Raw genomic sequence first — 15,347 nt, 5'->3', positions numbered from 1 at the left:
ACCGCATGTCATCGGGTACAGTCAGTTCTGCTCACACATGCCAATATGGCATCAGCTCTTTGCTCACTGTGTGTTTTTCTGGCCATCCAGCAAGACAGTGTTCTTCACCTTTTTGTGTTTCTCTCCTTCTTGAGCTTGCTTTATCTGCTCCAATCTGCTGTCTGTTACCGGGAAGGAAGACATTGAGATCTCTGTCTAGCTGTAAGTCAGCCCGTGAAGGACACACATCCAGAAGCACGTGTGAAAGTGTGTCTGCTGTGATTACACTTTTCCCTGGAACATGTTGGATGTTAAAACTGAATTTCCTGTGATTTAACCTGAATAGAATATGATGCTTGATCTCTTTAACTGTTTTTTTTACACTTTTTTTCCTCTAATGAGGCTTGAGATCACTTTTTTCTTGCTTAAGCAAGATTCAATAAAGACACAATTGAAGATCACTTTGCTCCCTGTTTGTGACTATGGTCTATTTCTTTGTTGTGATCTGCTAATGCTCTTGGCAGATCATCACACCATGTAACACTGTTTGCTGCTCTTGACTGTTTCATTTTGCATACTTTTTGTATAACTTTAGCTAATGTTAGCTCTGGATCCAATTGTAAGTGCTCCGACAGTCCCATGTCTCTGATTTCCACAACTATCCGTCTTGGATTAATTCCTCTTTTAACGTTCTGCCAGCTTGTGAACTGCTGTTATAAAATGCTCTGCAGTTTCACCATCATTTTGGAATCTATGATTATAACTGGCATTACGCCGACACAGTGCTGTCTAAATGCTTCCACCACAGTTATATCTGTTTCTCTCTGACTCGCTCAGCGGTAATAGTGCAAAGATATCATCTGCATCGTCTCCCATGGCATTTAACAAAGAGCTGATTTGGTATTCCTCAGGTTTTCCACTCAGTCCTGATGCTAGACGAAAGGGCTCGAACCGTCTGATTCATCTTGGTAATCCGCTGAATTGAAGTCAAACTGCTCCGGATGTGATGTCTGTACGGCTGCAACAGCCATGCTTCAGTTTCTCTCCTGCGTGCGGTTCTGTGTAACCTATTCTTAAGGTTCACTTCTGACACCACATTATATATCTTATAATATCTTTCAAAAAAGCATGCAGTACACGGTCATGTCTCACTTACATGTGGAACGTCTTTTCTTTATTTACGTCACTGTAATGAAGTCCCTATCCTTACACAAACCACAAGACTTCTGGAACAATGTCCTCTGGACAGACGAGACCAAAGTGGAGATGTTTGGCCATAATGCACAGCACCACTTTTGGTGAAAACCAAACACAGCATATCAGCAAAAACACCTCATGCCAACTGTCCATCAGCTGATGGAGGGGTGATGATTTGGGCTTGTTTTGCAGGCATCTTGCAGTCGTTGAGTCGACCATGAACTCCTCTGTATACCAAAGTATTCTAGAGTCAAGTCTGAGGCCATCTGTCCTACAGCTAAAGCTTGGCCGAAATTGGGTCATGAAACAGGACAATGATCTCAATTTTATATTTATATTTAAACCATTCAAAAGTGTGCCCTTTCTTTTTCACAGGACTGTATATCAGCTGCTTGCCAATCTTTGCACAAAGTCGTTTCACAGAGGCTTAGTAACTTAACCTGCAGGTAATCATTAAAGTGAAAATATTTGAAAACACTTTCTATTTAATCATCAATACAAGGCCTATTACAACAGAACAACACCAACAGAAACTCAGAAATCCAGTCTGTCTTCAGAAGCTCCACCCTCTTACAAAACCAGGAAATGACTAGTCATTATTTCTAACTTTCATTTTTACTGAAAGCTGAATCGAGTCAGTGTTGTGAAGAACAGAGGACACTTTATATTAGGATTATTGTGTATTTCTGAATTAACCCAGATTAGATTTTGATTGTAATGGTTATTTACTTTTCAAACCAAAGACCAGAAAGTGAAACTAAACTGTAGATCATTGTATATTTTACAAGACGAGGAAATGGATTCAAAATCTGCAGAAGAGCTTTATTGTCCTATTTGCTGTGAAATCTTCAAGATTCCTGTTTTATTGTCCTGTAGTCACAGTATTTGTAAAGAGTGTCTACAACAGTTCTGGAAAACTAAGGAAACTCAGGAGTGTCCCGTTTGCAGGAGATTGTCAAAACATGATCCTCCAGTTAATCTTGCGTTAAAAAACTTGTGTGAGTTGTTCCTGATGGAGGGAAAAGAGAGGCGTTCATCAGAGTCTGAGGAGATCTGCAGTTTACACAGTGAGAAACTCAAACTCTTCTGTCTGGAGGACAAACAGCCTGTGTGTGTAGTGTGCAGAGACTCAGAGAAACACACCAAACACACATTCAGACCCATCAGTGAAGTGGTTTCATCTCACAAGGTAAGACAAATGTCTCTCATTTCATGCTAAATACAGTGATAAACATAGAAACAGTAAGAAATCAGTATTTATTTTTGCTCAGACTAAATCTCCATGACTTACTACTGATATAAAACTCTGCACTGCTTCGACCGCTCGGATGTTCAAATCTTCTTGAATGTAACAGCATTGGCACAAAACATGTTTTGAAAACAATAGAAATGTCATGAGTTATTCATATTTTTTCATTGATAATATGTGATTTATAACAAGACACACCAAAAAGTGATAGTAGTATCTTATACAACTGCATGGAAATAATAATTAAGAATCGGCTGTTGCAAATCCCACATTTGTTTGGTGAAAACAAGATTTCTTGATGTTCAACCTTTCCAAATTATATAAAAAATTGTCCTGAGAATAACCCATTCAACATATAAATAATATAACACGAAAAACATCCAGACACACAATGTTTAAACCTCTTTTAGCTGCACAAGTTTCACAGATTTTCATCTTAACCTGTAGGAGGAATTTAATACAGCGCTGACGTCCTTACAAAACAAGCTCAAACATGGAGAAGAAATGAAAGGAAAGTGTGATAAAACAATCCAACACATCGAGGTGAGGATGTGTAAAGAGTTAAACACTCAACATTCACACACACAGTTTATTATTGACATTAGTGGAGTGTGTGTTCACACAGAGCTGACTGAAGTGAATGTGATGTGATTTCAGTCTCAAGCTGAGCACACAGAGCGTCAGATTAAAGAAGAGTTTGAGAAGCTTCATCAGTTTCTCAGAGACGAAGAAGAAGCTACAATCACTGCACTGAGGGAGGAAGAGGAGCAGAAGAAGCAGATGATGAAGGAGAAGCTGGAGGAGATGAACACACACATCTCAGCTCTTTCACACACAATCAGAGACATGGAGGAGATGATGAAAGCCAATGACGTCTCGTTTCTAAAGGTGACCAATCAATCTGGCTTCATTCTTTGAGCAGAAAACAACTTGAGACTCACTGACAATGAGAGTGTTTGATAAGATATTAACATGTTTTCAAACTCTATATTTTCCAGAACTTTAGCGTCTCAATGGAAAGGTGAGTGAGCTGCTCGTATCTCTTCTCTCAGTGGATCTGAACTCAAATTCACTGCAGTTCTGACTCCTGAATGTTCCTCCAGAGTCCAGATCTCACAGCCGGATCCACGGATGAGTTCTGGAGCTTTGATTGATGTGTCCCGTTACCTGGGTAACCTGCCGTTCAGAGTCTGGAAGAAGATGCTGGAAACTGTCCAACACAGTGAGTCTCAGCAGATCTGACACCAGCGCAAAACATCCTTCAGATAGAAACACACACAACATTAACATCTGAGTATATATTTAATAATCTCTTGAATTTGTGAGTGAATCTGAACTGTATTTCAGAAGATCATCAGATCATACAGTGAACTCATAATGACTACAGAAGTCTGTTCCTCATGGTCTCTGCTTATGTATTAGGATACAATAGTGTTTATTAAGTTGGCCTGGAAGAGCCATTTAATTAAATTTAATCGGCCAATCCGATTAAACTTAATATTATTATTATTATTTTTCTTACTCTAAATTTCTGACTCTAATGCTGCGTTCACACCGGACGCGAATGACGTGATTCGCTCGAGTGATTTACATGTTAAGTCAATGCAAAGACGCGAATAGACATTCTGCGGTGCGATTCGCGCAAATGAGGTGGCGCGAATTGAGCGTTTGACGCGTCAATGGCGCGAATCGCCCAAGTTGAAAAATCTGAACTTTGGCGGATATTCGCTCCACGTTAGCCAATCAGGAGCTTGCTCTAGTAGTGACAACAATGAGGAGAAAATCTGTATATTAAAAGATTAGTTCACTTTTAAATAAACTTTGCTGATAATTTACTCACCCCCATGTCATCCAAGATGTCCATGTCTTTCTTTCTGCAGTCGAAAAGAAATTAAGCTTTTGGATGAAAACAGTCCAGGGGTTTCCTCCATATAATGGACTTCAATGGGCTCCAAACAGTTCAAGGTCCAAATGACAGTTTCAGTGCAGCTTTAAAGGGCTTTAAACGACACCAGACGATGAATAAGTGTCTTATCTAGCCAAACCATCAGTTTCTGCGAGAAACCCAGCAGTATTTATGCTATTATTTTACCTCTTATCAGACGAACGTGATCATCTCTGAGCTCCGCCATAACTTCCGCTAAGTGAGGTCAAATACGATCGTGGTCATAGATATATCAATAGTTATTCCTGGTTGTGGAAGAACACAGTCGCTGCATAAGCTTCCCTCGGATCCTAATATTAGGATCATGTGGTTGAACTTTATTTTTAATGAAGTTCCAGCTCACGTGGGGATTTGCAGACATATTGAGATTGAAACACAATGCTGTGCCTTCTATATTGGATCCGAATGGTGCAGCACACTTATGTGAGTAAAACATGTTTTTTATACGTGATAGTATTGCATTGTTACAGATCGTTTGATATGTGTACGATTGTGTATTGATTATGTGTAGAGAGACTTGTTGTAACATTATGTGTGTCTCTGCGCGAGTGTGTGTGTCTCCGCGCGAGTGTGTGTCTGTGTGTGTCTCCGCGCAAGTGTGTGTGTGTCTCCGCGCAAGTGTGTGTATCTGTGTGTCTCCGCGCGAGTGTGTGTGTCTCCGTGCGAGTGTGTGTGTATGTGTCTCCACGCGAGTGTGTGTGTGTGTCTCCATGCAAGTGTGAGTGTGTGTCTCCGCCTGAGTGTGTGTGTGTGTGTGTGTGTGTCTCCGTGCGAGTGTGTGTCTCCGCCCGAGTGTGTGTGTGTGTGTGTGTATGTGTGTGTGTCTCCGTGCGAGTGTGTGTCTCCGCCTGAGTGTGTGTGTGTGTGTGTGTGTCTCCCCACGTGAGAGTGGGCATGTTTTTGTGAAATATCAGGACAAAAATGTGTATAATGACATGGGTATTACAAAAAGAGGGTGAAATATGAGGACGTTCCCCATGTCCTCACTTTTCAAAATGCTTATAAATCATACAGAACACGTTTTTTTTTCACAGAAAGTAAAGTCTCCTGTGAGGGGTAGGTTTAGGGGCAGTGTGTGTGTGTGTGTGTGTGTGATGGGTAGGTTTAGGGGCAGGGGCAGTGTGTGTGTGTGTGTGTGTGTGTGTGTGTGTGTGTGTGTGTGTGTGTGTGTGTGTGTGATGGGTAGGTTTAGGGGCAGTGTGTGTGTGTGTGTGTGTGTGTGTGTGTGTGTGTGTGTGTGTGTGTGTGTGTGTGTGTGTGTGTGTGTGTGTGTGTGTGTGTGTGATGGGTAGGTTTAGGGGCAGGGGCAGTGTGTATGTGTGTGTGTGTGTGTGTGTGTGTGTGTGTGTGTGTGTGTGTGTGTGTGTGTGTGTGTGTGTGTGTGTGTGTGTGTGTGTGTGTGTGTGTGTGTGTGTGTGTGTGTGATGGGTAGGTTTAGGGGCAGGGGCAGGGGCAGTGTGTGTGTGTGTGTGTGTGTGTGTGTGTGTGTGTGTGTGATGGGTAGGTTTAGGGGCAGGGGCAGTGTGTGTGTGTGTGTGTGTGTGTGTGTGTGTGTGTGTGTGTGTGTGTGTGTGATGGGTAGGTTTAGGGGCAGGGGCAGTGTGTGTGTGTGTGTGTGTGTGTGTGTGTGTGTGTGTGTGTGTGTGTGTGATGGGTAGGTTTAGGGGCAGGGGCAGTGTGTGTGTGTGTGTGTGTGTGTGTGTGTGTGTGTGTGTGTGTGTGTGTGTGATGGGTAGGTTTAGGGGCAGGGGCAGTGTGTGTGTGTGTGTGTGTGTGTGTGTGATGGGTAGGTTTAGGGGCAGTGTGTGTGTGTGTGTGTGTGTGTGTGTGTGTGTGTGTATGTGATGGGTAGGTTTAGGGGCAGGGGCAGTGTGTGTGTGTGTGTGTGTGTGTGTGTGTGTGTGTGTGTGTGTGTGTGTGTGTGTGTGTGTGTGTGTGTGATGGGTAGGTTTAGGGGCAGGGGCAGTGTGTGTGTGTGTGTGTGTGTGTGTGATGGGTAGGTTTAGGGGCAGGGGCAGTGTGTGTGTGTGTGTGTGTGTGTGTGTGTGTGTGTGTGTGTGTGTGTGTGTGTGTGTGTGTGTGTGTGTGTTTGTGTGTGTGATGGGTAGGTTTAGGGGCAGGGGCAGTGTAAGGGGATAGAAAATACGGTTTGTACGGTATAAAAACCATTACGCCTATGGAATGTCCCCACATCTCACAAAAACAAATGTGTGTGTGTGTGTGAGTGAGAGATTTAGTGTTTGTTTGATATTTTGCGAGTTCTCTGAGCATTTCCCCTAGACGATTCCTGGGACAGACGGTAGCTGAAGCTCATTAAATATGCAAATATTATCCAATCCTAGCCGTGGGCGTTTACTTTCAAGTCTTCAGTTCGGCACGCCCATCAAATCCTAGTGTTTCTCAGAGAGCCTCAAAACCAAGGCAGAAAATAGCCTATTACTTATTCATTATGATGTTTCTGAATGTAAAAACCACATAAACGCCATAAGTTGACCTCAGATAACAGTATAAAAAAATTAAAAAAGCCAGTTCATGACCCCTTTAACTACTCCCCAACACTGATAATCAGCTATACATGAAATAAAGCAAACAATTCAGTCAAACATTCAAAGTCAGCGCTAGTCGGCTACAACGGTAACGCAAAGTTAAATAGCCTAAAAATAAAAAAGTAAGGAAACTTCACTTTGCCCTCAGCCTAAACGATTCGCCAGGGAACAAATTATAGATCCATGAGACCAAAGATCGGCCGTTACATCATCACAAGACGAATTATATCTGGAGCCGCCACAGAGACATCAGAGCAGCGGCAGAAGAACTGGCTGAGGAAAAGCTGCTCTGTTGTGAAGTGAATGTCACGCGAATGAAGCGAGTAAACTCAAAATGTTCAAGCGTCCAACTTCGCACGAATTATTCGCATCATTCGCGTCCAGTATCAGACCTTCAGACGGTTCTGGCTTGAGTTGCTATATCTTTTCTAACTGATCGGACTTACGCTTTTCCTAAAAATGCTGATTAAAACTCGGAAAAACTCCCATAGACTTTCATTGACGGAATGTTCAGATTTTCAAACTGTCCAACTGTCAAAAATTCAAAACTAAACACTGAAGCCCAGACTCACTCCAACTGACATTCAATAAACTAAACCATAGAGACTCATTAAAATCTATCTATCTATCTATCTATCTATCTATCTATCATCTATCTATCTATCTATCTATCTATCTATCTATCTATCTATCTATCTATCTATCTATCTATCTATCTATCTATCTATCTATATATCTATCTATCTATCTATCTATCATAGCAACCACCCAGAATACCCTAGCAACCACAGAACATCCTAGCAACCACCCAGAACACCATAGAGGTACCACACCAAGTGTACCCTAGCAACCACATAGCAAGACCGTAGCAACCACTCAGAATACCCTAGCAACCGCATAGCAACACCCTAGCAACCACCCTGAGCACCCTAGCAACCACATAGCAAGACCTTAGCAACCACCCAAGTACCCTAGCAACCACATAGCAAGACCCTAGCAACCACACAGAGTACCCTAGCAACCACATAGCAACCACCCCAAATACCTTAGCAACCGCATAGCAACCACCCTATCAACCACATACACCCCAAGTACCTTAGCAACCGCATAGCAACCACCCTAGCAACCACCTGAGTACCCTAGCAACCACATAGCAAGACCTTACCAACCACCCCGAGTACCCTAGCAACCGCACAGCAACCACCTGAGTACCCTAGCAACCGCATAGCAGGTCTAAACTACTAACTAAAACTCAAACTATTTCAAACTTTAAACTTTTCTAACTTTTTCAAACTTTCTGGTCCAGCTTTTTCAAGCCAATTAAAGTTTGTCTCGATCTTTTTAATCTAGTTGAATACTGATATTAAACCTGAAGCCTCAATCCATTCTGACAGAAACTGAGAGACCATTGTTATGATAGCAGGATTTATGTTTTATATTTACATTTCTGATCATATTTCCTCCTGTAATCTGATGTTCTTCTCTTTGCAGCTCCGTTGACTCTAGATCCAAACACAGCAGCTCCTCGTCTCACACTCTCGTCTGATCTGACCAGTGTGTCGCTCAGTGATGAAGATAAAACACTTCCTGATAATCCAGAGAGGTTTGACTATTATCCATGTGTCCTGGGATCTGAGGGCTTTAACTCAGGAACACACTGCTGGGATGTGGAGGTTGGGGACAATACACACTGGAGTCTTGGAATAACCACAGCATCAAACCAAAGGAAGGGAGGGGATTTCTCTAAGTCTAATGTCTGGCGTGTGCGGTACTGGGACAGCAAATACAGCTCAAAATCCCCAGATCAACCCGACACTGTCTTTCCTGTTAAAGTGAAGCTTCAGCGTGTGAGAGTTCAGCTGGACTATGGCAGAGGAACAGTGTCATTCTCTGATCCTGTAACTAACACACATTTACTCACATTCAGGACGTCCTTCACAGAGACTGTGTTTCCATTCTTATTTAATTACTGCACAACTTCTCCTCTGAGGATCTTACCAGTTAAACTGATCATTACAGCAGAAAATCACAGTTAAATCTGATTCTGCTTCCAGATCAATTCAGTTTTACAAGTTAGAGCAAGTTTCTTCTAGAGAAATGTACATAATATACATATTATATATTCTTACATAATGTTTGACAGAATAACAAGACAAACTAAATAATTGCAAACCACTATTTAGAACATTTTTTAAATGTTTGAAAATTAACATATGTTTCTCTTTTTTATGGTTTAATTTGGTTAAAGGTTTGTTACAGTGACAGATTTTCATGGATGCACAAAACTGCCTTATGTAACAGAAGCTGAAAAATATACACTATAAATAATAACAGAAATCACCACACCAGATGAACAATGAAGCACTTCAGTGGATTTTAAGTACAACTGCAGAGATGAATATAAGTCATGATACCATGTGCAAGACAAAATGGCCATTGATGATGTAACAGGACCGTTCTCAGCACCAGGGACTGCAGTGCATGCTGGGATTTGGTGACAGTAACAACATCAACACTGAGACTGAACTGAATAACAAAATGATCTCCTGCAGAGCTGCGTATAGATGAACTGAACTCATTTAATAGTTGATGATCTTCACAGTTATTGAACTGAACTGAATCAACACTGAACTGACTTCAGCTGAACAATGACACTGTTGTCTCTTTACAGCAGAATTGATTTCTGTTTGCATCATTGATCATTATTTTCCTGTTTATCACTGTAAAGCTGCTCTGAAACAATCTGTATATTATAAAGCGCTGTATAAATAAAGGTGACTTGACTTAAAGTCTCAGTGAAAAGGAAATAGTGACGGATCTTTTCTTATGTGTTGTGTTCAAGTGTAACAGATTATCAGAAAAGAAAAATTGTAGGGCAAAAAATGAATGTGTACATGATGAATCGTTCACAATAAGATCTATGCTTTTACAAGACCGTGAATTTAATTTCATTCCAACTGCTTGGAAATTTCACTTATTTTATTATTATATGTATTGGTCACAATAATCTTGTGTTTAATTTGACAGAAATAAAAGTAGAATTTCAGTAGCTAATTAACTCGTGAGAAAATATATCAACACCAGAAGAGAAACTGTGCTCATTAAACCATTTGATATCACCATCAGTATTTGTGAAATAGTTTTGAGAAATCCCAGCAGTCACAGCACTGGACTCTGAACACAGCAAATAAAGAGCCAATGGGAGCGTCTCACACTTGGTTAGTCAGTTATTAAACTAGATATGACTTGTGCAGTTGCTCCTGGTTATGATGATACGCTTCTCATATCAAGAGTCAACTGTAGGATTTTCTCCACAAAATGTGTGTGTGTGTGTGTGTGTGTGTGTGTGTGTGTGTGTGTGTGTGTGGACTGGTAATCATCACGTTATGGGGACAAAATGTCCCCACAAAGATAGCAATATCCGAAATCCTCATCCTTGTGGGGACATTTTTAGGTCCCCATGAGGAAAACATCTTATAAATCAGACTAAGTGATGTTTTTTGAAAATGTAAAATTGCAGAATGTCTCCTGTGAGGGTTAGGTTTAGGGGCAGGGGCAGTGTAGGGGGATAGAATATACGGTATGTACGGTATAAAAACCATTACGCCTATGGAAAGTCCCCATAAAACATGAAAACCCAACATGTGTGTGTGTGTGTGTGTGTGTGTGTGTGTGTGTGTGTGTGTGTGTGTGTGTGTGTCTCCCTCTGCTGGACAGGCTCATGTACTGCAGGAGATGATGCTGTAACTCAGTATTTCCCAAACCTGTTCCTGGAGACACACCAACATTTGTGAACTCTTCCTAATCAAACTCACTGAGGCAACTCATCAGCTCTTTAGTAAACGCTTCAAAGCTGTGTTCAAAATCATGAACTTTTAAAGATGGGTTAGGGTTAGGATTGTTTTTACTGCTAAGACAAAAGCTGAGATCCAACCCCCTGCAATAGCACAATAAAACTCACTAATCTGGAGAGAAGATCTCACAGAAAGACTGTGGGACATCATCAGCCTGCCCAAACCTTCTCCCCCTCTCCCTCGCCCGACTCCCTGCCCCCTGATTCAAGACACGGAAGCTGTAAAACCACAGATGATGTATCTTGTGAATCTATTGTTTTTTCCCTTTTATGTTTGGTATCTTTTTAAAGGTCTCAGTGCGATTGGTAAAATGATCTTAACTTCACTGCAGTCACTGGTAGGATGAGGAAGATTGAAACTTATGTTAAAACTAAATGTTAATGTTAACTCAAATGTTAATCTTGATTTATCTTGTATTATTCTGAAATCATTATTCTAGTATAGATTGATGTGGAGTCCTTTATTTCTGCAAATCTCTGTCAGGATAGATCATACCGAGGACCCAATGGATGGAGCATGGGGCACACCATTAGGGCCGATCCGATTTCTGACTATCACTGTAATAGTTGCAGCTTTCGTGTATGTTCCTAAAAATGACATGTGCCATGTACAAGCATGGGCAGGGCCGTCGCTAGTGGGGTGAAAGGTGTGACAATTATAGGGGCCCCCACTGCCCAGGGGCCCTACTAAATTCAGTAGTTATGCTATATATTCCTCTACTCTTATGAATCATTAAAATATATACATTTGTATGCCTGATTGTTCAATGAAAACCCCAAAACATGCAATTTAGTTAAACAAGTTTTCCAAAACTCCTCTCTCCCCCCTCCCTAAAAATGGTTTAGTCTGATGGTTATTAATTATTTCAGCTTAATCAGAGGAAAACAGCAGAGAGACCCAATAAAACCGCAAGTCCCACCCCAGCTAGTAAACAGAAAAAACAATCACAGTTGAGGCTGCTCCGAGAACAGTTGAAGTTAGAAGCAAACTTACAGTGGAAGTGAAACTGACTGAAAATGCAAAGAAAAAAATCTGTGTACCAGTAACGTCATGAAAAGGAAAGGGAGGCCAGGAAAATTGGAAAAGTCTATCAAAACGTTCTTTAACAAGACAAGTCGGTGTGATGGGATGCCGTGCGCCGATATTTTCTCTGCCCGATTTACTCTGCGGGAATCGGTGCACACCGCTCGAATGATTACACGCTCAAAGTCCTCGTCTTTTTTGCGCTATTATGTAGTTTTGTTGGTTTGTATAACATGCAGAAATATTTGCATGTCACAAGCATTACAGACCTGCCGGCTGCTGATGTGATAAATTTAACAATACTGTCAAGAAAACGCAAATACAACTCACTGCTATTGATGGATACATTTATTAGCTTTATTTAATAAAATAGCACATTATCTTCATCAGAAATTAAGACAGTGAGAAACTTCAGTGATTTTATTCTACATTTGACTGCATACATTTTCATTTCTGAATATTTATCTCAGCTGTTAGACAGACTGACTGGAAAGACATTTTATACTTTTAAAAAAAGTTTATTTTATCATTTTTATCTATTTCTTGTCTTTTGTTGTTATTTTATTTGTTTGTCTTGCATAATTGCTTGATGACTGTAAACAAAGTTATTAATCGCTGGCACATAATGGCATTTTTATATAATGTTTTATATACAACTTTGTATAAAAAATAAGTAAAAAACAATAACCTTTATTTGCATTTATTTATGTGTCTGTTTAGTTATTTTGCAAGAAATCCCTATTAGAAGCATGGCACCAGAAGTGGGCCTCCATGCCCATATCTTATAGGCCTACAGTTACCGTATATATACTGTATATGATATATGAGTGGAGGGCGTTGGGGGCCCATAATTCCCTCGCTACGGCCCTGAGCATGGGCGGTCTGACATGGTAAAACTTTCACTCTGCAATCCTGGCTATCAGAACTCGCCAATTTGTGTCCGTGAGCTAGCGAATCGCGACGCTTATTTTCTGTGTAATATCGGGTCCCTTGATTAATGAATATTTGAAAATAATAGATACTAGAAAAATCAATGATCTAAATTAAATCACAACTAATCTTATGAGCAGCTGTTAAGTTACAAACGTAAGAAATTTAACGAAGTTACATAAAATTGGAGTCAGATAAAATTATTAATGGAGTCAGAGTTAAAATTGGATATCAATAAACGTCTCAGGTTATGACTATAACCATAGTTCCCTGAGAAGGGAACTTCACACTGCGTCCACTAGGGACAGCTTTGGGAACGCCCACAGCGTGATAGCGTCTGATGTACGTATGTCAACTCAGCCAATGGCGAGAGTGAGCGTCACGGGCGGGTGACGTCACGTCCAGGAAAGGATAAATATACATCCGGTCCGATCGCACTTCAGCTAAACTGCCGAAGCAAGGGATCACAGGGATGCAGGGAGTATGGCAAAGGGACCCAGTGTTTCATTCCCTTCTCAGGGAACTATGGTTATAGTCATAACCTGAGACGTTCCCTTTCGAGGGAACTTCACACTGCGTCCACTAGGGACAGCTTTGGGAACGAAATACCAAAACGCCATAATACCAAATGCCTGTCGTGTGAAACTGTGGCACATTCAAGACAGGAGCACTGAAGAACCTGGAGCACATTCCAGGTCAAGATCATAGTATCTCATAAAACGTAAGAGGCGAGGACCAACCGGCCGCATCGCAGACTTCTTTGAGGGAAACCCCCGATACCAAGGCCTTAGAGGCTGCCATATTCCTAGTAGAGTGGGCTTTGACAGCTAAGGGACACTGCTGATCAGAAGACCCATAAGCCAGTGAGATAGCCTCGACTATCCACTTGCTCATTGTATGTTTGGACGCAGGGAGACCCCTGTTCTGAGGTCCAAAACAAAGAAACAATTGATCTGCTTTCCTCCACAGGGCAGCTCTGTGGACATAAGCATCCAGTGCTCGCACTGGACATACAAGGTTCAATCTTTCCTGGTCTGGATTAACAAATGGAGGAGGACAGAGAGCCTGCAGCACTACAGGCCGTGGAACATTGGTTAACACCTTCGGAACATACCCTAATCTAGGGTAAAGGAAAGCTTTAACCATCCCTGGTGCAAACTCCAAGCACGAAGGGGATATTGATAAGGCCTGAAGGTCTCCTACTCTCTTAATAGAAGAGATGGCAAGAAGGAAGATGGTTTTCAGAGTCAGAAACTTTTCTGAGATGATGTCAAGTGGCTCGAACGGAGCCGCAGATAAACCTTCCAACACTATAGCCAAATCCCAAGTAGAAACTCTAGTGCGCACCGCAGGCCTCAGCCTCTTAGTGCCACGAAGGAAACGAGTTACCAACGGGTTCCTCCCCACAGTAATACCATCCACATGGGCATGGTAAGCAGAAATAGATGAACCATACACCTTTAGTGTAGCAGGGGTCAACCCAGAAGAGAATCGCTCTTGTAGAAAATCTAGCACTGAGCCAACAGGGCAGTTGACTGGATCTAACTGTCGTTCTTGACACCAAGAAGTGAACAACCTCCACTACAGGGCATATAGTCTCCTCGTGGATGGAGCTCTGGAGCTAAGAATGGTTTCCACTACCTCGGTAGAGAGACCAGACTCTATGAGCTCGGCCCCCTCAGCGGCCAAACCCATAGTTTCCACATTTCTGGGCGGGGGTGAAATATTGAGCCCTCCGCCTGAGATAGAAGATCCCTCCTGATCGGAATCTTCCAGGGTGAGCCATCGAGCAGTGTTACGAGGTTCGAGAACCAAATCCGGCTCGGCCAGTAAGGAGCTACTAGCAGTAGACTTATCCCCTCCCGGCAAACTTTCTCCAGAACTCCCTGGAGCAGAACAACTAGGGGAAATGCGTACAGACGCCGCATCGGCCAAGTCTGTACCATGGCATCCAGTCCCAGAGGAGCTGGATGTGTCAAAGAGAACCAGAGTGGACAGTGCGTCGTATTCTGAGACGCAAAAAGATCCACTTCCGCCTGGCCGTAAATCTCCCAAATGAGCTTCACCACCTCGGGGTTAAGTCTCCATTCCCCTGGCCTCAGCCCCTGTCTCGACAGGATGTCCGCTCCTATATTCTGGGCCCCCGGGATAAAGTTTGCTCTCAAGGAGAGTAACTTCCCCAGAGACCACAGGAGGATCTGGTGCGCTAGCTTGCACAGTGGGCGCGAACGCAGACCCTGCTGACGATTTACATAGGAAACCACCGATGTGTTGTCCGTACGGACCAACACATGATGGCCCCTCAGGTCCGGGAGGAAGAACTTCAACGCATTGAAGACTGCCATCATCTCCAGGCAGTTGATGTGCCACGAAAGATGATGGTCCCCCCACAGACCCTGAGCTGAGCGGCCTTCCATTACCGCTCCCCAGCCCGTGAGAGAGGCATCTGTCGTCAGGGTGACTCGACGACATTGTGCCCCCAACACCGGACCCTGGGACAGGAACCAGGCTTTCTTCCATATGACCAAGGCGCAGAGACACCGCCGCGTGATCTTGATCATACGAAAAGGGTTCCCCCTCGGGGAAAACCCTCTGGTCCTGAGCCACCACTGTAAGGGCCTCAT

At 42.5% G+C, this 15,347-nt stretch overlaps 1 protein-coding gene across 1 annotated transcript in view; it reads left to right on the top strand.

The window, feature by feature from the left end:
- Positions 1 to 1,972: 1,972 nt before the first annotated feature.
- The window catches only part of LOC307139517 (uncharacterized protein), a gene marked incomplete at its 5' end in the record, with an annotated part of 39,121 nt that continues 25,746 nt past the window's right edge, over positions 1,973 to 15,347 (top strand). The window contains 6 exons of the mRNA XM_079838512.1: positions 1,973 to 2,365; positions 2,873 to 2,968; positions 3,083 to 3,313; positions 3,424 to 3,446; positions 3,529 to 3,647; positions 8,408 to 8,947. Coding sequence (XP_079694638.1) covers positions 1,973 to 2,365; positions 2,873 to 2,968; positions 3,083 to 3,313; positions 3,424 to 3,446; positions 3,529 to 3,647; positions 8,408 to 8,947 — 1,402 coding nt within the window. The remainder of the gene's footprint in view (positions 2,366 to 2,872; positions 2,969 to 3,082; positions 3,314 to 3,423; positions 3,447 to 3,528; positions 3,648 to 8,407; positions 8,948 to 15,347) is intronic.

Source organism: Gobio gobio (assembly GCF_949357685.1).
Source record: "Gobio gobio genome assembly, chromosome: 16".
NCBI classification, from domain to species: Eukaryota; Metazoa; Chordata; class Actinopteri; order Cypriniformes; family Gobionidae; genus Gobio; species Gobio gobio.
The sequence above is the reverse complement of the archived record's forward strand: the minus strand, read 5'-3'. Positions and strand labels throughout refer to the sequence as shown.